Source organism: Podarcis vaucheri, assembly GCF_965113315.1.
Source record: "Podarcis vaucheri genome assembly, chromosome: 7".
NCBI classification, from domain to species: domain Eukaryota; kingdom Metazoa; phylum Chordata; class Lepidosauria; order Squamata; family Lacertidae; genus Podarcis; species Podarcis vaucheri.
In genome coordinates this window covers 2422782-2442774 of record NC_138765.1, presented here as the reverse complement: position 1 = coordinate 2442774, position 19993 = coordinate 2422782, and the positions used below count along the sequence as shown (strand labels likewise).

Below are 19993 nucleotides of genomic sequence, written 5' to 3'. Positions count from 1 at the left end.
TGTAAACAGCCCAAGCTCTTTCGCACTCGTCTCCAGAATCACAACCTTCGCTGGACTTCGGCGGAGATTTTGGATTCGGCTTGGCAGCAGACCAGAAGGTGAGTGGTTTGACTTCTGGGTGCCTGTTCCTGCTTTTGCTGGAAGGTAGCTGGGTGTTTGGATGAGATACTGGGGTTGTAGCCTCTGATCTGGAAAGGAAGCAGAGCAGGAGAGAATCTTCTTGTTGTTGTTGAGTCGTTTAGTGGTGTCCGCCTCTTCGTGACCCCCTGGGCGGCTTCCAGCAAAATGTTGTTGTTTTTAGTTGTTTAGTCATGTCCGACTCTTGGTGACCCCCTGGATCAGAGCACGCCAGGCACTCCTGTCTTCCACTGCCTCCCGCAGTTTGGTCAAACTCATGCTGGTAGCTTCGAGAACACTGTCCCACCCTCTCGCCCTCTGTTGTCCCCTTCTCCTTGTGCCCTCCATCTTTCCCAACACCAGGGTCTTTTCCAGGGAGTCTTCTCTTCTCATGAGGTAGCCAAAGTCTTGGAGCCTCAGCTTCAGGATCTGTCCTTCCAGTGAGCACTCAGGGCTGATTTCCTTCAGGATGGAGAGGTTGGATCTCCTTGCAGTCCATGGGACTCTCAAGAGTCTCCTCCAGCACCAGAATTCAAAAGCATCCATTCTTTGGCGATCAGCCTTCTTGATGGTCCAGCTCTCACTTCCATACATCACTACTGGGAAAACCAGAGCTTGAACTAGACAGATTTTTGTCGGCAAAGTGATGTCTCTGCTTTTTAAGATGCTGTCTAAGTTTGTCATCGCTTTTCTCCCAAGAAGCAGGGGTCTTTTAATTTCGTGACTGCTGTCAAAGTGCCAAAATACCGCCGGCGAATCTCAAGCCGACGGTTGCGCCAGCCATGCCTAAATCTTTCCTGGTCAAGCGGCGAGTCTCGACGCGACTGGCGTCCCGGGATTGGGGGGAGCTCTCTGACCAACTTCGCGGAGACTTGTACATCCCAGGTAGGTGTGCTAAATTTTTTTGCATTGCCTTCAACACAAAAGTAGAAAAGAAAAGAAAAAGACCTGAGGAGAGAGAAAGCTGAAGAGGAGAGAGAGGGAAGAAAAGATTAAAGAAAGATAACGAAAGATAAAAGGAGTCTTGTTCTGCAGTCAAATAAGGTATTCACTCATTAAGATCCAACCATTCAGCCCTCTGTAATCCTGTATTTTGTCAATCTTCAACTGCAGATATTGCAAGTTCCTTTACTCTTTCATGCAAAAAGTCCCTTAGAAATTTCCAATTCTTAATAAGTGTCAGTAATGAGTTTTCTCTCATTAAACACATTGACTTTGCCATTTCCGGGGAAATTATTATTAATTATTTTTATTATTTATTGAACATACATACCGCCCTATACCCAGGGGTCTCAGGGCAGTTCACAGAATAAAATCTAGATATAAAACCACAAAATACATAATCAAAAGGAATGTTAAAAAGGAATGTTTTTGCCTGGTGCCTAAAGGTTCATAATGAAGTTGCCAGGTGAACTTCCCTGGGGAGAGCATTCCACAGACGGGGAGCCACTGCAGAGAAGGCCCTGCTCTCGTGTTGCCACCCTCCAGACCTCTCAATACCCCATCCTGTTCACCAAAGCTTTTCCCCTCCTGAAAATGCTCCTGCCCCTGTCCTGAATCCCAGGGCTGCAAATTTCTTGCAACTGGGGTGGGTGGGAATGCAAGGGCCAGTTGCAGCCCAAACATAAGGCTGCCCTTGCCACAAAACATGCCCTGGGCGTCCACAAGTCTCTTGCCCTCTTCCGTTAACACACCTGGCTCCCTGGAAGAATGGGCTGCAACAGCATCCTTGGAGAAGGGGGGTTCGTGTTGGTTCTTCCCAGGGCCGTGTTAGGTTTGATGCGGCCCTCAGCTCCTGAAGGTAATGGGGCCCTTGATAATATGTCCAGCTGTCCTTTGCCGACAACAAATTGTCACTGTTTTTTGTGTTGAATATATACTAGATGGCAATTTATGGACCTCATAGATATCTCAAGCCATTTGCACATCACAAAAGATGTATTTTATCAAAGCAATTGTTGAACTGAAATACAATTAAGAAGTAGTATATTAATAGTGAAATAATTATTAAGCTCTAACTTAAAATGATTTTTTATTCATAACAAACTGAATACAGTGGTACTTCAGGTTACATACGCTTCAGATTACACACTCCGCTAACCCAGAAATATTACCTCAGGTTAAGAACTTTGCTTCAGGATGAGAACAGAAATCGTGCAGCGGCGGCGCAGCGGCAGCAGGAGGCCCCATTAGCTAAAGTGGTGCTTCAGGTTAAGAACAGTTTCAGGTTAAGAACGGACCTCCGGAACAAATTAAGTTCTTAACCCGAGATACCACTGTGATGCAAACACATTGGCCTTTGGCAATAACAAAAGTTCATTGAGAAACACAGTTTACAAAGACTCATAATCTAGTCTCTAGAAACTTGCTAGAACATGAAATAATAAGAGGTGCAAATATATGATGCAAACTACTAATAATGATAAATAGCAGAATGTAGGCGCCCTATATATAGAAAGGAGCAAACCACTGATATTTTAGGGAGCAGGCTAGCAGGCAGGGCCCATAACTTACCGTATTTTTCGCTCCATAAGACACACTTTTTCCCTCCTAAAAGGTAAGGGGAAATTTGTGTGTGTCTCTTATGGAGCGAATGCAGGCTGCGCAGCTATCCCTGAAGCCTCTTCAGGGCAACAGGAGGAAAAACGGAGCCCCTTCCATTTCTCCTACCGCTTTGCTGGAGAGGCGCTGTGCAGAGAGGGAGAGAATATTTTTTTCCTTGTTCTCCTCCTCTAAAACTAGGTGCGTCTTATGGTCGGGTGCGTCTTATAGAGCGGAAAATACGGTGCGTCATAGGAGCCTACACAACACAAAACACTGTTGCTATAGGTAGGTTTTATGTTATTTGTTTTTTATCTTATACAGTGGAGCCCCGCAAGACGAATGCCTCGCAAGACGGAAAACTCGCTAGACGAAAGAGTTTTCCGTTTTGGAGGTGCTTCGCAAAACGAATTTCCTATGGGCTTGCTTCACAAGACGACAATGTCTTGCGAGTTCCTGCGGGTTTCCCCCCCCCTTCCCCCCTTTTTCTAAGCCGCTAAGCCGCTTATCAGCTGATCCGATAAGCCTCTAAAAGCCGCTAATTGCGCTAATCCGCTAATCCGTCAATGGGCTTGCTTCGCAAGACGAAAAAACTGCTAGACGAAGAGAATCACAGAACGGATTCTTTTCGTCTTGCGAGGCACCACTGTATTTAGGAAACGTACATCTAGGTTTTTTCCCTTTAATTTTTTGGGGGGCCCTCAAGAGAGTGGGGCCCTAAGCTAGAGTTTGTTTAGCTTATACGTAAATCCAGCACTTGTTTTTCCAGAAGGCAGCTTGGCTCAAACCCTGGCAGACCCCAGGCTCCTCGCAGGCGGCTCCGTGAGCGTGTGGGAAAGAACCCACGGAGGAAACTTCCTCCAAGGCGTCTCTCAAAGCCCGTGTCATCCTCAACTGGGTCCTGTGGGGAAATATCCCAGGAGCAGCAAGGTAAGAACCCAGGAAGATCAGTGGATCAGGCCAGCTGTTCTCACAGTGGTCGGCCAGATCAGGGCGTCTTGAATTGTTCCAGCTTTCCAATTCCGAAAATGTGGGGTGCTAAAAAGTTGAAGCATGACCCGGGGATTCGAAACATGTTTGGGTTGAAATAATATTATTTCGTTTGGCTGGGTACGTAACATGCGTGCCAAAGTGCACAGAACCCATAAAAAAAAATGATTGCCAAGTGCTTGCAGTTATACATTTACTTAGGTAGGTAGCCATGTTGGTCTGATGCAGTCAAAATAAAAATAAATTAAAATTTGTCCAGTAGCACCTTATAGACCAACTAAGTTTGTTCTGGTATAAGCTTTCGTGTGCATGCACACTTCTTCTGTTTCAGTGTAATTGTATATTATTGTTATTTAGCATTACCTGAAATCTTCAGAAGGTAACATAAAAATCATTTGGTTTTCCAAAAGCAGTTGATGTGCTTTTTAATCCAAGATAAATGTTGTCGCAAAAAAAGGTGCCGCGTAACCCCCACTCTGCGTCCGTAAGAACTCAGTCGTTTAGTGTTGCAGAACCGACACGTTGGAACTCCCAGCCAATTGCTGAAGACATTCTTATTTAGACAAGCCAACCCAGATAGTCTAGGAAGCTTGTGTGAGTTTTGATCTATTCTCTTGTGGTTTTATGAACGTTTCCAATCATGTAACGATAATTCTATTGCCATTTTTAAAAACTGCTTTGAGGTTTGTTTCCTGCAATCGAGCGGTATATAAATTATATGCAATAAATACTGGAGCTCAGTCGGTAGAGCACAAGACTCTCAATCTTAGGGCTGTGGGTTCGAGCCCCACGCTGGGCAAAAGGTTCCTGCACGGCAGGGGGTTCCAACTATAATAATATATAATAATAATTTTTTATTTCTACCCCGCCCATCTGGCTGGCTTACCCCAGCCACTCTGGGCGGCTTCCAACAAAGGATTAAAATTACATTAAAACATCCGTCATTAAAAACTTCCCTAAACCGGTCTGCCTTCAGATGTCTTCTAAATGTCAGATAGTTGTTTATTTCTTTGACATCTGATGGGAGGCACCACCACCAAGAAGGCCCTCTGCCTGGTTCCCTGTAGCTTTGCTTCTCGCAGGGAGGGAACTGCCAGAAGGCCCTCGGAGCTGGACCTCAGTGTCCGGGTAGAACGATGGGGATGTAGACACTCCTTCAGGTATACTGGACTGAGGCCGTTTAGGGCTTTAAAGGTCGCCACCAACACTTTGAATTGTGCTCGGAAATGTACTGGAAGCCAATGCAGATCTCTCAGAACCGGTGTTATGTGGTCCCGGCGGCCGCTCCCAGTCCCCAGTCTGGCTGCTGCATTCTGGATTAGTTGTAGTTTCCGGGTCACCTTCAAAGGTAGCCCCACGTAGAGCGCATTGCAGTAGTCCAAGCGAGAGATAACCAGAGCATGCACCACTCTGGCCAGACAGTCTGCGGGCAGGTGGGGTCTCATCCTGCGTAGCAGATGGAGCTGGTAAACAGCTGCCCTGGACACAGGATTGACCTGTGCCTCCATGGACAGCTGGGAGTCCAAAATGACTCCCAGGCTGCACACCTCCACAATTGTATGAAAAGAAAAAAATGTACGGAATGACCATGCTGGCTGAGACTGAGGGGAGTGGTAGTTCCAAGCCTCTGGGTTGCAGGTCCTCCACGTTCGTCTGGTTTGCAAACTCCCAACCTGTCCCGCTTCCTCCCTTTCTGCTCCGTCCAGGGCAGGAGTCCTGCAGCGCCGCAGTTCCAGTGCTGCGTGTGCAGCAAGCACTTCCCTCTGCAGCGCATGCTGAACCGCCACCTCAAGTGCCACAGCTCGGTCAAGAAGCACGTCTGCAGGTATTGCGGCAAGGGCTTCAACGACACCTTTGACCTCAAGAGGCACCTGAGGACGCACACAGGTGGGGACCTCACCCCGCAAGGGCCTTGGCTCTCGTTGCTCACCTGGGTGGGGAATTTACAAATGTAACATCCATATTGACCAATGTATTGTGGGGGGGGTTTTGTAAATAGTTTTTACAAAATGCTTATTTCCCCTAAATTGATTTCTGAATTTTGAATTTTATTGTTATTCATGTTTTTATACTGTATTTTATGCTGCTTTTATAATTAAGTGTTTTAAATTTGTTGTTAGCCGCCCTGAGCTTGGTTTTTGAACCAGGAAGGGTGGGAATAGCATAGCTTTAGCTAGGGAATAGAATAGCATTAGCTTTTTTTGCTGCTGCATCACACTGTGGACTCATGTTAAGCTGGAGCCCCTAGATCTTTTTCACGTGCCCTATTCGCAAGCCAGGTGTCTCCCCCATTTCATATTTGTGCATCTGGTTCTTTCTGCCAAAGCGCAGACCCTTACATTTGTCCCTCTTGAAAGTCATTGTGGTAATTTGGGCCCAGCTCTCCCATATGTTAAGGTCATTTTGAATCCTCAAAACCATATCTTCTGATCATCTCCTGAGGCCCTCCTTCGTGTGCCGCCTCCTCAGAGGTCCAGAGGGTGGCAACATGAGAACGGGGCCTTCTCTGCAGTGGCTCCCTGTCTGTGGAATGCTCTCCCCAGGGAAGTCTGCCTGGCGCCTTCATTATACACCTTTAGGTGCCAGGCAAAAACGTTCCTTTTTAACCAGGCCTTTGGTTGACCTGATGGACATCCTATGCCCTTTTTTTAAAAAATGGGGGACCTCCGCTATCAGGTTGTTTTTATTTTGATGATGTATTTTGTGGTTTTATATCTTGATTTTATTCTGTGAAGCACCCTGAGACCCCCGGGTATAGGGCGGTATATAAATTCAATATATAAAAATAATTTCCCCGGAGATGGCAAAGTTAACGTGATTAATGAGAGAAAACTCATTACTGACACTTACAGGTGAAACTCAAAAAATTAGAATATCGTGGAAAAGTTCATTTATTTCAGTAATTCAATGCTATTGAAGCATCCTGGTCTTCCATAACACCTCAGCAGGACCACAGGCTGATAGCACCCATGCCACGCCGCATTGAGGCAGGAATTGATGCAAAAGGGGCCCAAACCAAGTACTGAGTACATATGCATGCTTCTACTTCTCAGAGGTCCAATATTGCTCGATTTGCAATCCTTGTTTTGCTGATTTCATTTAATATTCTAATTTTCTGAGATTGTTAATTTGGGGTTTTCATCAGCTGTACGCCATGATCATCACAATTGTAACAAATAAAGGCTTGACATATCTCGCTTTGCATGTCATATATTAGTTTCACCTTTTAAGTTGAATTACTGAAATAAACGAACTTTCCCACGATATTCTAATTTTTCGATCCTGTATTAAGGATTGGAAATTTCTAAGGGACTTTTTGCATGAAAGCAAAAATGAGTATCTGGAGTTGAAGACTGACAAAATACCGAATTGTAGAGGTTTTATTATTTTGCGGTTTTATATCTTGATTTTATTCCGTGAACCGCCTTGAGACCCCCGGGTATAGGGCAGTATATAAATTCAATAAATAATAATATAGGCCTGTCCACCTGACATTTGTTCCTCTGCAGGCATCCGCCCGTACCGCTGCTGCGTCTGCGACAAAGCCTTCACCCAGCGCTGCTCCCTCGAGTCGCACCTCAAGAAAATCCACAGCATCCAGCAGCGATACGCTTACCGCGAGCGCCGCTCCAAGCTCTTTGTGTGCGAGGAGTGCGGCTTCACCTGCAGCAGCAGTGAGGAGTACTACGGCCACGTCCGCCGCCTGCACCCCGGCCACGGGATCCTGGCCAGAGCGTTCCAGAAGGTGGCGCCGGCCGACCTCCACCCCAGGTTCCACGTCCTCTACCCTTCCGCCTACTGAGGCCCGGAGGCCAGGGCCGAGGAAACCGGGAAACAGCAGCACCCAAATCCCATGTAAGGAAAACGGGGGAGTAGAAAAACTAGCCAAATCATGCATTTGGAGTACGCTGCCCATGCCAAGAGGGGACTGTGCCAATTCCGCACCTCTTCTAAGTGTTGGGCGTCTCGCCCAGCCCTGCCTTGAGATTTCCGTTTCTCAAAATTAGCTGTTACCAAAATACGCGACGGCAGTCTCAGAGGACTAGAAACTTTTGTTTTCAAAATGAAGGTTCCCAGAAGGGTGTGTTTTCAAGTCTTCTCTCCAAGCTCGGTTGCGGGTGCCCTCGCTTTCTGAGGCGAGGTGGGTGACCACCAGGGGCAGGGCTTTTTCTGTGGTGGCCCCCCCAGCTGTGGAACGCACTCTGCAGGCATTTCGGCCTTTGTGACGTTCTTCCAGGCACCGACCAAAACCCTTTTGCACTTGCCCAAGTTTTTGGTTGCGCTGAATATGTGGCTGTTTCTAACCTGTTAATCTTGTAATGAATTGCGCTTTGCCGCATGCCGCCTCGCGGGGCCAATATTGGTGGCGAGACAGCATATAATTATATTAAAAACTGCGTTTCCTCATGGCCAGGGGAATATTTTGTTCTGCTTCCTGCTTAAACATAGCCGGCCTCCTCTCTGACCATGGCTGTCTTGCATTATAGCTCATTTTTTAAAAAGCGGGCGGGCACAAGCTATCTTTAAAGCCATACCTCTAAACCGGACACTCAGCCCCGTCATCCTGGTTGGGATGGAGTGGGCTGGAATGAGGGAAAGGTAGGCAAACTGCACATGCTTTATCCCACATGGCCTGAACCCTAGAGCATGGGGGTGGACTAGATGACCCCTGGGTCCCGTCCAACTCTTAAGGTTCTATTATTCTTTTATTCTCGCCAAGCTGCTTTAATTGTGCACAGATGTGCCAGCCTCAACTGCCCCACCCAGGATGGCTTGAGGAAGCACAACTTTGGGACTTTTGTAAAAATATAAACCATGTTTTATTAACAGAGCCGAAAACACAAACAACCCAAGTCAAAGAGGGTGTCTAGGCACAGACAGGCAGCAGCTGAATCATCTGGAAGTTTCTCAGAAAGGAGAGAAATTAAGGTAGCGGCAGGAAAGGGACAAGGAGGGGGCTGACGTCTCCATGGGCTTCACTCTGTCCAGCGGTGACCACAGTGTGGGGCCGTGCAGACGTAATACAGCCTCATGGCGTCCTAAAGCAGAGAGGGAAGGGGTGAGACGGGTATTCCAGGTGTGTTTCCATGCCTTGCCCCTGTGATCATAAAGACCTCCAGGGAAATGTGAAAGCTTAAAACCCAACAGAACCAGAAGCCACATTTCAAACCTCCACAGTCCCTAATCCCCAGGTTTGGAGCTCTGGGGGAAAAAACTCCTGTTATGTTTGCAACATAACCATAATGCTGTTTTGTTTTGAACTGCAAATGCAGAACCGCAAATTGCTTTGGCACTGGGAACGCCCTTCTGCGAGTCTGTAAGGAGCTCAGCTGAAACACCCACCTCTGGTAGTTTTTTTTTAAGTGACAGAGACTCCAAACTCTATGGCAGCCGCCCAGCTGGTTTTAAGAGGAGACATTTGAATAAGTGAGTGGGGCAGCGGGTGGAAAACAGACATGCAAATCACGTGGGGATCACGGCTGAAATTCTGCTACTGAAGTAGAGGACCCGATGTAGGGAACCCCACATGCAAAGCGAGGAAATGTCATTGCTCGTAACTTTTAAGAGGGGTGTCGCTGCCAGGGATTACAAAAACATCGGCTGCCCTAGATCTCAAAAGAAGTCTCCTCACCTCAGCCCTTGCGCTGTGAGACTGGAAAAACACGGCTTCCTTGTGGCCGCACCTGGAAGACAGGGGTGGAAAGATCTGGTTATGAGGCAGGGCAGATCCCGGAAGCGCGGAGGAAATGGCCCACACCTCGCCCTCCCAAGCTGGTATCCCACGCCCGATGTCTGGGACTAGCTGAGGGGAGTCCAAAATGTCTGGGAGGGCTGGACTCCATCAAAGGCTTTTGTTTGTCCCAGGCTGTTCTATGCTTTGTGGCATTTGCTGGACTTTTTAAAAATAAGAAAAATGGCTGCAGCTTAGCACTCACTTCTGGCAAGGGTGGTCCTCTGTTCGGGGCAGAGTTGGGTCCTGGGAAACGTCAGCGATGATCTGGGTTAGTTCACTGAAATGCAGATGGTTATAAAGTGATTCTTTTGACTGCCCACTCCCAGTCAGCCCACCTTGAAAATACATTGGAAACCATTAGGTGATGAACGGCAGTCTCTTGCTGTCAAAAGTGAGCCCCATCCCCGGCGGGGAAAAACCTTTTCTTTTGCGGTCATCATTCTTCTCACTGCACTGCCCCCAAGACACCTGGCTGCTTCCTTACCACCTTTCTGAATTTTCCAAAAAGACCCTCTCTTCTCATTTCTCCACCCCCATCATTCTGCCCGGACGCTGAGGTCCAGCGCCGAGGGCCTTCAGGCAGTTCCCTCCCAGCGAGAAGCCAAGTTACAGGGAACCAGGCAGAGGGCCTTCTCGGTGGTGGCGCCCGCCCTGTGGAACGCCCTCCCACCAGATGTCAAAGGAATAAACAACTACCTGACATTTAGAAAACATCTGAAGGCAGCCCTGTTCAGGGAAGTTTTTAATGTGAGATATTTTAATGTATTTTAAATCTTTGTTGGAAGCCGCCCACAGTGGCTGGGGAAATCCAGCAAGATGGGCGGGGTACAAATAAATTGTTGTTGTTGTTGTTTCTGTGTGGGTGTTTCCCCCCCACCCCCACTGACCACCTTGGCCTGGCACCTGGATTGGAAACTATGGTTCTGTGAAGGCAGCCAAGAAATAACTTTTCACTGCAGCTGCGTCACTTTGCCAGTTTACGTTCAGCTTGTGATCAACCACTGGGGCATTTTTCCATGTTTCACTTGTCTGAACAAAGTGGATGCAAAACTAGACTAGATTTTCAACACAGGAATACAGGAGGTCGCCTTATGCAAAGTCAGTGCGTTCCCTTATGCAGCGTGGCTGGCAATGGCCTCTCCAGGGCTCCAGGCAGATCAACACAGGCCAGCAATTCCTTCAAGGCAGCTGCTGGTACTTACTCAACTTCATGCGTGATCTTATTGACGTAGATGCAGCTATTGTCAGCCTCCTGCTGGTAGTCGCAGTTGCGGCACTGCAGGGAGAAGAGGAGAATGGTCACACATTCACGTTCCCAGCAAGCCCTGGGGGGGGCAAAACATTACCTACAAAACTGATGCCAGGAGGGAGAAAATGCCTGGGTGTCACGGACTGGTTGGACGTAGAGGAACGGTGGGAGGCACCAGCTGGGGAAGTCCCAAGGGAAGAAGGCTCTGAGTGCCGGGATTAGTGGTGGGACAGAGGGAGGAGATGGGGAGGAGGAGGAGGTGTCAGAAGCTGAAGGTGTAGCACGGCTTAGTGAGCTCGGAGTCTGCGGCAGAGAAAAGTCAAGACAGAGGCGGAAGAGCAGGATGAGGGAGGCCAAGAGGCAGAGGTGAGTCAGGCTAGTGAAGCAGCACAGGTGTCTCCCCCTCCTGCTGTGACAAGCGCCCCTCTTCCCTGGGCTCCCAAGACCAGGAGAGGTATGAAGTGTGAGGAGCAAAGGAAGACCTGCAGGCAGAGTCTCAGACTGCTTAGGAAAGACCTGGAAGAGGAGACTTAGGGGCTGTGGGAAGGCAGGAGCCTTCAGTCTCCACAACTGCTACATAAAGGACAAGACCTACCAAAGAAGCGTCGCCGTGCTCATGAGGCCTGGCATTCCTGTGCGGATCCTCTTTTCCCTAACTTTCTGCTATGTAAATACACCCATCATTTGAAGCAAAAATTATATGTTGCTTTTATCGATTTAAAGTCAGCTTTTGATACGGTCCCAAGACATGCATTGTGGCAAAAATGGGAAAAGACAAATATAGACCCCCGTCTATTATTTCTCATCAAAACATTATATACTGACACATCAATACAAGTAAAGGTGGATCTGGCTGGCCATCTCACCACTAGAATTAAGACCACTACTGGAGTCAAACAGGGCTGCATTTTGGCACCTTTCCTGTTCAATTTTTATATTAATGACATGGTTAAAGAACTGGAGGGCCTATCAGTTTGCCCCTGTCACAATTCTCGACCAAAAACTCTCAGTTTTAATGTATGCCGATGACCTAGTACTTGTATCTAGAACCCAGGTGGGCCTGAGACAGCTACTTGCAAAATTAAGTTCATATTGATATTGTTTTTAACATTAGTGACCATGTGATGATTTTAGCTTATGAATTTTATTGTTTAATGTTTTTATTTGTACATTGGGGTACTTTTATAGCTCTTTTTAGAGTACGTAATGTACATATAAATGTTTTAAGTTTTTTTAATCAATTCAGTATATATATATATTTTTTAATTGCCAAATAATTCTGTGTACATTGCGGCAGCCTTTGGCTATGTGCAATAAAACTGACTGACTGACTTGCTTCCGCTCCTGACACTGCACACCCGTGATCCGTGCCCAGCAATCTCCAAGGCTGAGTTATGGCTGCCTCCCAGGCAAAATGACCAAGATCGCCCCTTTCCTGGCCAAAAGGTCCCGGCAGCTGAGCTGGGAAGGGACTGCCACAAAGCCACATCAGCTCACGGTGAAACTCTGAACTCAAGAGTCTACCTGAAGCGAGTATTGCCACCTGACACTCACAGCATAGAGAAGGATCCTGTTCTCTTTGTCTTCTTTAGGGTACAACATGTTGTTGCTGTTAAAAAAAGAGAGGAGAGAGTGAAAGAGTTAAGTGAGTTTCTTGGAGAATAGGTGAGATGCAAATGTAAAACTAGACCTAGTGGACAGATGAAACTGAGCGGGGAGTGGGGGGCCAACAGCTGAGAGCCGCCTTGCCCGGCCCTGACGCCCTCCAGATGTTGTGGGCAGCGACAGCTGTTCTGCCTTGAGCTGACAGGAGCTGGAGCCCAAAGCCAAGGGGCAGAGAGCAGCTGCTTTGCGGGGAGAAAGTCCCAGGTTCAAGTCTCTGCCTGAAATCCTGGAGACCATGGCTGCCAGTCCGTGTAGACAATATTGAGCTAGCTCAGGGGTCTGCAACCTGCGGCTCCGGAGCCGCACGTGGCTCTTTTACACCTTTGCCACGGCTCTGGGGCGGATACTAGCGAGGGGAGGAGGCGCATTGTGCGCCCCGACACTCCCCACTGTGGCGGGCGCTGTACTGGCTGTGACGTCGCATGGGGGCCCATGCAAGGGGCATGTACGCTGGTCACTGCATTGAAAGGGGGCATGTACGCTGGTCACTGTTTTGAAGGGGAGTGAACACACACACACACACAAAAAAAGGGAACTTGTTAATTTAACGTTTATTTCTATGAGGAGGAGTAATTCTGAGGGGTCAAACAAAGAAATAATAAAAAAGTGACAAAAAAGTTATTTTTATAATGACGAGTTTTGCGGCTCCCAGTTGTTGTTTTTTTCTGGAAACGGGTCCAAGTGGCTCTTTTTGTCTTAAAGGTTGCAGACCCCTGAGCTAGATGAACCCATAAGTCTGACTGAGCACAAGGCTTAGCGATTCCTGCGCCCAAGTCCCCTGTCAACATGGCAGGATAACTTTTTCTGATGCTAAGAGCTGTTAGGCAGTGGAAGAGACTCCCTCAGAAGATGGTAGACTCTCCAGTGAGAGCCAGTGTGGTGTAGTGGTTAAGAGCAGTAGACTCGTAATCTGGTGAACTGGGTTCGCTTCCCTGCTCCTCCACATGCAGCTGCTGGGTGACCTTGGGCCAGTCACACTTCTCTGAAGTCTCTCAGCCCCACTCGCCGCACAGTGTTTGTTGTGGGGGAGGAAGGGAAAGGAGAATGTTAGCCGCTTTGAGACTCCTTCGGGGAGGGATAAAGCGGGATATCAAACCCAAACTCTTCTTCTCTTCCTTCCATGGAGGTTTTTAAGCGGAGGTTGGATGGCCCCTGTCAGGGATGCTTCAGCTGTGATTCCTCCTGTGCAACAGGGTGGGCCTAGCCGGCCCCTGGGAGCCCCTCCACAATTCTATGATTCCTTCGCCCCAGTTTTAAAAAGCGAACCCATTTTTTTGCTCTGCAGGTCAGGAGGATCGCTGCCTGTCTTTGTTTTCCCATTACGTTATCAGAACATGAATCTGCTGAATCTGCTCCAAGAGATGCTGGATGGGCAGCTTGAAGCACGTTCATTTCTCCTCCCTTTTCCTGTGCTCATAAATTGAGGGACGCAGGAATACTAATTTTGTTGTTGCTCTTTTATTATTTCTACCCTGCCCATTTGGCTGGGTTGCCCCAGCTTGCAACATATATAAAAACATAATAAAACATTGCACATTATAAAAGTATGCCCTTATTGAAGTCCTCAGCCTCCCTGATAATGGCCCTCACTACGCTACGTTAAAGGGATACGCGTGGCTCTGTGCTCTAAACCACTCAGCTTCTTGGGCTTGTCATCAGAAGGTCAGCAGTTCGAATCCACAGAACAGAGTGAGCTCCCCTTGCTCTGTCCCAGCTCCTGCCAACCTAGCAGTTCGAAAGCACGTCAAAGTGCAAGTAGATAAATAGGTACCACTGTGGCAAGAAGGTAAATGGTATTTCCATGCTCTCTGGTTTCCGTCACGGTGTTCCGTTGCGCCAGAAGCGGTTTAGTCCTGCTGGCCACATGACCTGGAAAGCTGTCTGCGGACAAACACTGGCTCTCTCAGCCTGAAAGCGAGATGAGCGCCACAACCCCATAGTCGCCTTTCACTGGACTTAACTATCCAGGTATCCTTTATCTTTTTTACCTTTTACATTAAGTAGGCTTGGGTGTCTTTTCTGCCAACCACGTTTACGTGTAAGAGAAGCCCACTAGTCATGCAATGCCAGCCCACAGAACAGCACTTTCTGGAAAAGACCTCCAAACAATCATTATACCCTTATTGTCATTACTAATTCCCAGGTTGTGGCCACAGTTGCACGCTATCAGCTTCAAGGAGCCACAGATGAGAGCCGAGTGCAAGGCTGGGACCAGAGGTGGAAGGAGAATGACATGCCCTAACATCCCATATGCCCCTGGAGGGGAGCCAATGGGTCTCAAATCCTCGGTGCGTTAGGAACTTCCCCTACGTGTGAAGACAGTTTCCAGCGAATTGAGCAAATGAGACCAACAGGAGGCCCAGCGGCCAAGAAGGCGGTTCCTGCCTCTGCTACAGAGGGAAGAGAGATGGGGCTCAGTCACCTGGGAAGGGACCCCATCAAGAGGAAGGAAAACTCTGGTCCTAAATCTCTGCTGCCTTTCAGGACACGGAGCAATGGATCCAAACTACAAGAAAGAAGATTCCACCTAAACATTAGGAAGAACTTCCTGACAGTCAGAGCTGTTTGACAGTGGAATTTGCTGCCAAGGAGTGTGGTGGAGTCTCCTCCTTTGGAGGTCTTTAAGCAGAGGCTTGACAACCATATGTCAGGAGTGCTCTGATGGTGTTTCCTGCTTGGCAGGGGGTTGGACTCGATGGCCCTTGTGGTCTCTTCCAACTCTAGGATTCTATGATTCTAGGATATCTTTGGGAGAAGAGTGTGATGGCCTGGGACTGGGGCTCGGACTCAAAACCAGAGGACTCCCAGTCCGCACTGGATCCTTTGCCTCAGGCGGCATCTGAACCAAGTCTGGGGCCTGATCCTGATGAGTCCCAGTCTGCACAGGTTCCCCTGCAACAAGCACCAGCTGGGCCAAGGAGTCAGGGGCCTGATCCTGCCCTGGCTCCAGATGCGGGGATGACCTCGTTGCCTCCAGCTGGGCCATCACTTACAGCTGCTCCACTACCGGTTGGGTCAGGGGAGGCTGAGGCGGCCCCTGGGTCTAGTCACCCACCGACGTCTCCTGAGCTGCAGAGACTCAGGTCTGAGAGAAGGAGAGACCTGAGTACTCGCAGGAGGAGTGCTCGCCTTTGGGCAAAGCAGGGAGGTGAGTCGCCTGGGGATCAGGACCGGCCGTTACTCCGACAGAGATAAAAGGCTTTTGGACCCCGTCCCAGGTTGCGGGAGCAACGTTGCTGTTGGCCAGATCCTGCCTGAGATCCTGTGCCTGTCCTTGCCTGGTTTCCTGCCTCGTGTCCTGCCAGAGTGACTCCTCGTGGAACCCTTGGATTCGGGACCGGACCTGGACCGCGTTGCTCGGGTTAACCCCCAGGCCCAGGACAAAGAGAAAGCTAAGGGGTGGACCCTGCACAAATCCAGAGTGGAGTCAGCTAAGGAGGTTGGGTGGCGCCTTGTGCGCCTCCTCCCGTCAACTCCTGCCACCAAGTTAGTGCCAAATGCATTGCTCTGCTTTCCTTTGGACCACCGCAGCGAGGCCGAGAGGGGGGGGTCTTCTCATCTGGGCAGCCCAGGACCTCATTTCAGTGATGCCAACACAGCAGTTTGACTTCACCCCCTGAGGCCCACTCCATTGTCTCTCGAGACAAACAGGTGGCAACGATGATTACTTTCTAAGTTTGCATACCGCCCTTTTCTGAACATACTGTTCCCAATTAATGCTCAAGTGACCCAGAAACAACAACATGATGGAATATTATAGCTTGGTTCAGGTGATTTGGAGAGAGTTTGACTTCAGCCCCAGAGGCGCACAGACATGTGCCAACTAAAATGACTTTTTAAGTTTGCTTACCGCCCTGTTTGGAACACAGAGTTCTCAACTTGGGAGGAGAAGAAGAGAGGGCCATGAAATAACCACACCGATTACTCTTGAAAGCAATTACTGCTCGAGTCTTATCGCCTGAGACAGATGATTCACATACTGGTGACATTGCGCTCCAAACACCTGACATGACATGTTGGTGATCTCATGATCCATATTTCCCAGCAGATTGATATTGAAATTAAAAAGTACGGGGGAAGAGATAAAATCGTCCAATATTCCAAAGTACCACAGCCAAGGAGCCTGGCACCTGCCCTCCATCGCCTCTCTCTGGCAACAGTCCCACAGCTCACCTGCCAGCGCACTGAGTCTCTTCTGACGCTGAATCTAAATCCCAAAGCCAGATTAAAATGGATCCAGATAACTCTAAACTGGGAGCGGCCACCAAGACCATATAACACCAGTCCTGAAAGACCTACATTGGCTCCCAGTACGTTTGGCTGACCTTTAAAGCCCTAAACGGCCTCGGCCCAGTAGACCTGAAGGAGCGTCTCCACCCCCAGCGTTCTGCCCGGGACGCTGAGGTCCAGCTCTGAGGGCCTTCTACTGGTTCCCTCCCTGCAAGAAGTAAGGTTACAGGGAACCAGGCAGAGGGCCTTCTCGGTGGTGGCACCCACCCTGTGGAACGCCCTCCCATCAGATGTCAAGGAAATAAACAACCATCTGATGTTTAGAAGACATCTGAAGGCAGCTCTGTTTAGGGAAGCTTTTAATGTCTCATGTTTTACTGAATTTTTAATATTTTGTTGCAAGCCACCCAGAGTGGCCGGGGTATAAGTTGTTGTTGTTGTTCATGATCATCATCATCAAAGCTTTTATCGGCTTCATATACAAACATCCATAACATAACAGTACAGAGTTACTGCTTCCCCCATGTCACAAAACATTTACCCCCCAAAAAAAGGAGAGGCAGAGCAGACTATTGTCACATCTCTAGGTCTCCAGGGAGATCAGTCGTCTACAATGTGTTTCGACAACAGAATACAGTGGTACTTCAGGATGTGAACGGGATCCATTCCAGAGCCCCGTTCGCATCCTGAATAGAACGTAAGATGCGTCTGCACATGTTTCGCTGCTTCCGCACATGCGCATGACGTGATTTTGACCGTCTGCGCAAGCGGCAAAACCTGAAAGTAACACGCTACGTTCCTTCCAGGTCGCCGTGGAGCGCAACCCAAAAATACTTTTCCTGAAGCATATTTATCCCGAGGTATGACTGTACCAGATAAAGATATTTGGCCCCTAACTTGGTGAGCTCCTGGTCATTCCCCAATAGTAGAAAGTGTATGACCTCCGACTCTGGTTTCCATTTGGGTGTGCAGAGTTGCTCTAGGAATTGCTGGCGGAGATCAGCATATAGTTTACATTTAAGAACCAGATGAGTCAGTTTTTCCACCAGGTGCTCATCCCATGGGCAGATTCTAACATGATTCTCCGCCATGCCCAGGAACCTTCCACATGGGTTGGAGTTGAACCTGGCCAGCGAAAAGGCCCTTCCTTCTTGAGGGTTGAGCAAAAATTCGAGGGAGTTGTGGTTAGTTTCATGTGCCCAGGAAAGTTGAAAGTCAAGAGGGGAGCATGTTGCTGTTGTTAAATTGTTGTTGTTTCCTACTATTCCCCTTACTATGATCGCTGCTGCTGTCGCTCCACCACGTGCATCTCTCCCTAACCCCGTGTATCTGAAGAAGTGTGCGTGCGCACGAAAGCTCATGCCAATAACTAACTTAGAAGGCAAAGGGACCCCTGACCGTTAGGTCCAGCCGTGGCCGACTCTGGGGTTGCAGCGCTCATCTCGCTTTATTGGCCGAGGGATCCAGCGTGCAGCTTCCGGGTCATGTGGCCAGCATGACCAAGCCGCTTCTGGCGAACCAGAGCAGTGCATGGAAACACCGTTTACCTTCCCGCCGGAGTGGTACCTATTTATCTACTTGCACATGACGTGCTTTTGAACTGCTAGGTTGGCAGGAGCAGGGACCAAGCAACGGGAGCTCACCCCGTCGCAGGGATTCAAACCACCGACCTTCTAATCGGCAAGCCCTAGGCTCTGTGGTTTAGACCACAGCGCCACCCGCGCCCCTAACAATAATTGATGACCCTCAAAAAGTGACAATGAACTAAAAACAGATTGAAACTCACATCCACTTTCTAAATAGCTGGGTAAAAGGTAAAGGTACCACTGACCGTTAGGTCCAGTTGTGGCCGACTCTGGGGTTGCGGCGCTCATCTCGCTTTGGCATGACTAAGGTGTTTCTGGCAAACCAGAGCAGCGCACGGAAACGCCGTTTACCTTCCCACCAGAGTGGTACCTATTTATCTACTTGCACTTTGACATGCTTTTGAACTGCTAGGTTGGCAGGAGCAGGGACTGAGCAACGGGAGCTCACCCCATTGCGGGGATTCGAACCACCAACCTTCGAACCGCCGACCTTCTGATCGGCAACCCCTAGGCTCTGTGGTTTAACCCACAGCGCCACCCGCGTCCCCTAATAACTAACTTAGTTGGTCTCTAAGGTGCTACTGGAAGGAATTTTTAAATTTAATTTAATTTAATTTAATTTAATTTATTTTTCTTTCCCTAACCCCTGACTCTGTTTTGGAAACCCATGCCAGTCCCTGTTTATTTTCGGTTCTTGATTATGCAGGATCTCCCCCCCCCCCTTCTCGGGATATCACAGACCTGCAGCGTTGGGAGGGGACCCCCGAGGTCATCCAGCCCGGCCCCCTGAGGGGACTGATGGGGGGCCGTGCAATGCGGCCCCCGCCGTCTCCTCCTCCCCCCCCAGGTTCCGCCCCCCCGCCTCCCCCTCCGGCCTCACCATTCCTGGCAGAAGCGGATCCCCACGAAGCCCGGCTCGTAGGCCCCTTCCGACTCCATGGCAACCGCCCCGACTGCGCAGGCGCAAAACGCTCCTCCCGCCCGGAGCCCGGCTCAGGCTCGGCTTCCCGGGCTCGGACTGCGCAGGCGCGGCTCCCGGCGTCCACCGCCCGCTTCGGCGCTTCGGCTACGGCAGCCGGCAGGGGCCAGAATAGACCCGAGCGCGGAGCGTGGCTGTTGTGGTCGCCTCGCCTGGAAAAGGAGATGGAAAAGGATTCAGGGGGGAAAAGGACTCCAAATGATACAGATGGGGGAGGGACTCCCCGCTTGGGAGAAAGGTTGCACCCTGGAAATAAGTAATCATAAAAAGAAGGGAATTATTATTATTATTATTATTATTATTATTATTATTATTATTATTATTATTTTATTGGTTTTACAGTTTAATATTTCACAAATCAATCATGTAATAATAGTAGTAGTAGTAGTAGTAGTAGTAGAATTCATATATATTCCCCCCGCCCTGTGACTTCCCTCAACTTCCCCTTCTAGTTCATTAAATGTTTGCTACGTCTGCGTAATTTATTTCCTCCTATTTTCTTAATCTTTTCATTAAATGCTCTTATATTCTTATCACTTATTCATACCATATGTTCTTTCCAATTATATCTTTCACATAATTAATTTCTGATTTATTGCTTCTTAATCTGTACATTTGTTTTCATAATTGTGTTTACTCAAATCCTGCTAATGAGTCCATTTCTTTACAGGGTTTCTGTAACTACAGCAGGAACGCTTCCCAGTCTTTTTTAGAGTCTCTATTGTCCTTGTCTCTAGTCTTCCTGTGAGTTTTGCCATTTCTGCGCATTCCATAAGTTTAACTTGCCATTCTTATTTTGTTGGCATCTTGTTGTCTTTCCATTTTGGGGCTAGTAATATCCTAGCTGCATGAATAACATATTCTGCTCTTTTGGCAATTCCTGTCCTATAAAGGTATAATGA

The 19993-nt window shown here is 48.6% G+C and overlaps 2 protein-coding genes across 3 annotated transcripts; one reads left to right on the top strand and one right to left on the bottom strand.

Annotated features, from left to right (window-relative positions):
• Positions 1–314: 314 nt before the first annotated feature.
• OVOL3 (ovo like zinc finger 3) lies at positions 315–7732 on the top strand. The gene is made up of 4 exons (XM_082231350.1): positions 315–1002; positions 3428–3588; positions 5355–5535; positions 7158–7732. The coding sequence occupies exons 1-4, from the start codon at positions 900–902 to the stop codon at positions 7448–7450; spliced, it is 738 nt and encodes a 245-aa protein (XP_082087476.1). The 5' UTR covers positions 315–899; the 3' UTR covers positions 7451–7732.
• A 712-nt stretch (positions 7733–8444) lies between these two features.
• POLR2I (RNA polymerase II subunit I) lies at positions 8445–19140 on the bottom strand. 2 transcript variants are annotated; one of them, XM_082231421.1, is made up of 6 exons: positions 18993–19140; positions 12186–12240; positions 10585–10658; positions 9585–9659; positions 9281–9332; positions 8445–8687 (listed from the first exon to the last, which is right to left on the bottom strand). In XM_082231421.1, exons 1-6 carry the CDS (start codon positions 19049–19051, stop codon positions 8625–8627), a joined length of 378 nt encoding a protein of 125 aa, XP_082087547.1. In that variant the 5' UTR covers positions 19052–19140; the 3' UTR covers positions 8445–8624. The 2 variants fall into 2 exon arrangements, with proteins under 2 accessions (XP_082087547.1, XP_082087548.1); XM_082231422.1 differs by lacking the exon at positions 18993–19140 and adding an exon at positions 15707–15855.
• Between the last annotated feature and the right edge of the window lie 853 nt (positions 19141–19993).

Excerpts from the sequence above, each read along its gene's own strand:
- OVOL3 (XM_082231350.1), top strand. The coding sequence starts at position 900 with ATGCCTAAATCTTTCCTGGTCAAGCGGCGAGTCTCGACGCGACTGGCG. Across the intron at positions 3,589-5,354 it reads AATATCCCAGGAGCAGCAAG|GGCAGGAGTCCTGCAGCGCC; the intron begins GTAAGAACCCAG and ends TGCTCCGTCCAG. Across the intron at positions 5,536-7,157 it reads GCACCTGAGGACGCACACAG|GCATCCGCCCGTACCGCTGC; the intron begins GTGGGGACCTCA and ends GTTCCTCTGCAG.
- POLR2I (XM_082231421.1), bottom strand. The coding sequence starts at position 19,051 with ATGGAGTCGGAAGGGGCCTACGAGCCGGGCTTCGTGGGGATCCGCTTC. Across the intron at positions 9,660-10,584 it reads AAGATCACGCATGAAGTTGA|TGAACTAACCCAGATCATCG; the intron begins GTAAGTACCAGC and ends TCTGCATTTCAG. Across the intron at positions 9,333-9,584 it reads GAGGACCACCCTTGCCAGAA|GTGCGGCCACAAGGAAGCCG; the intron begins GTGAGTGCTAAG and ends CCTGTCTTCCAG.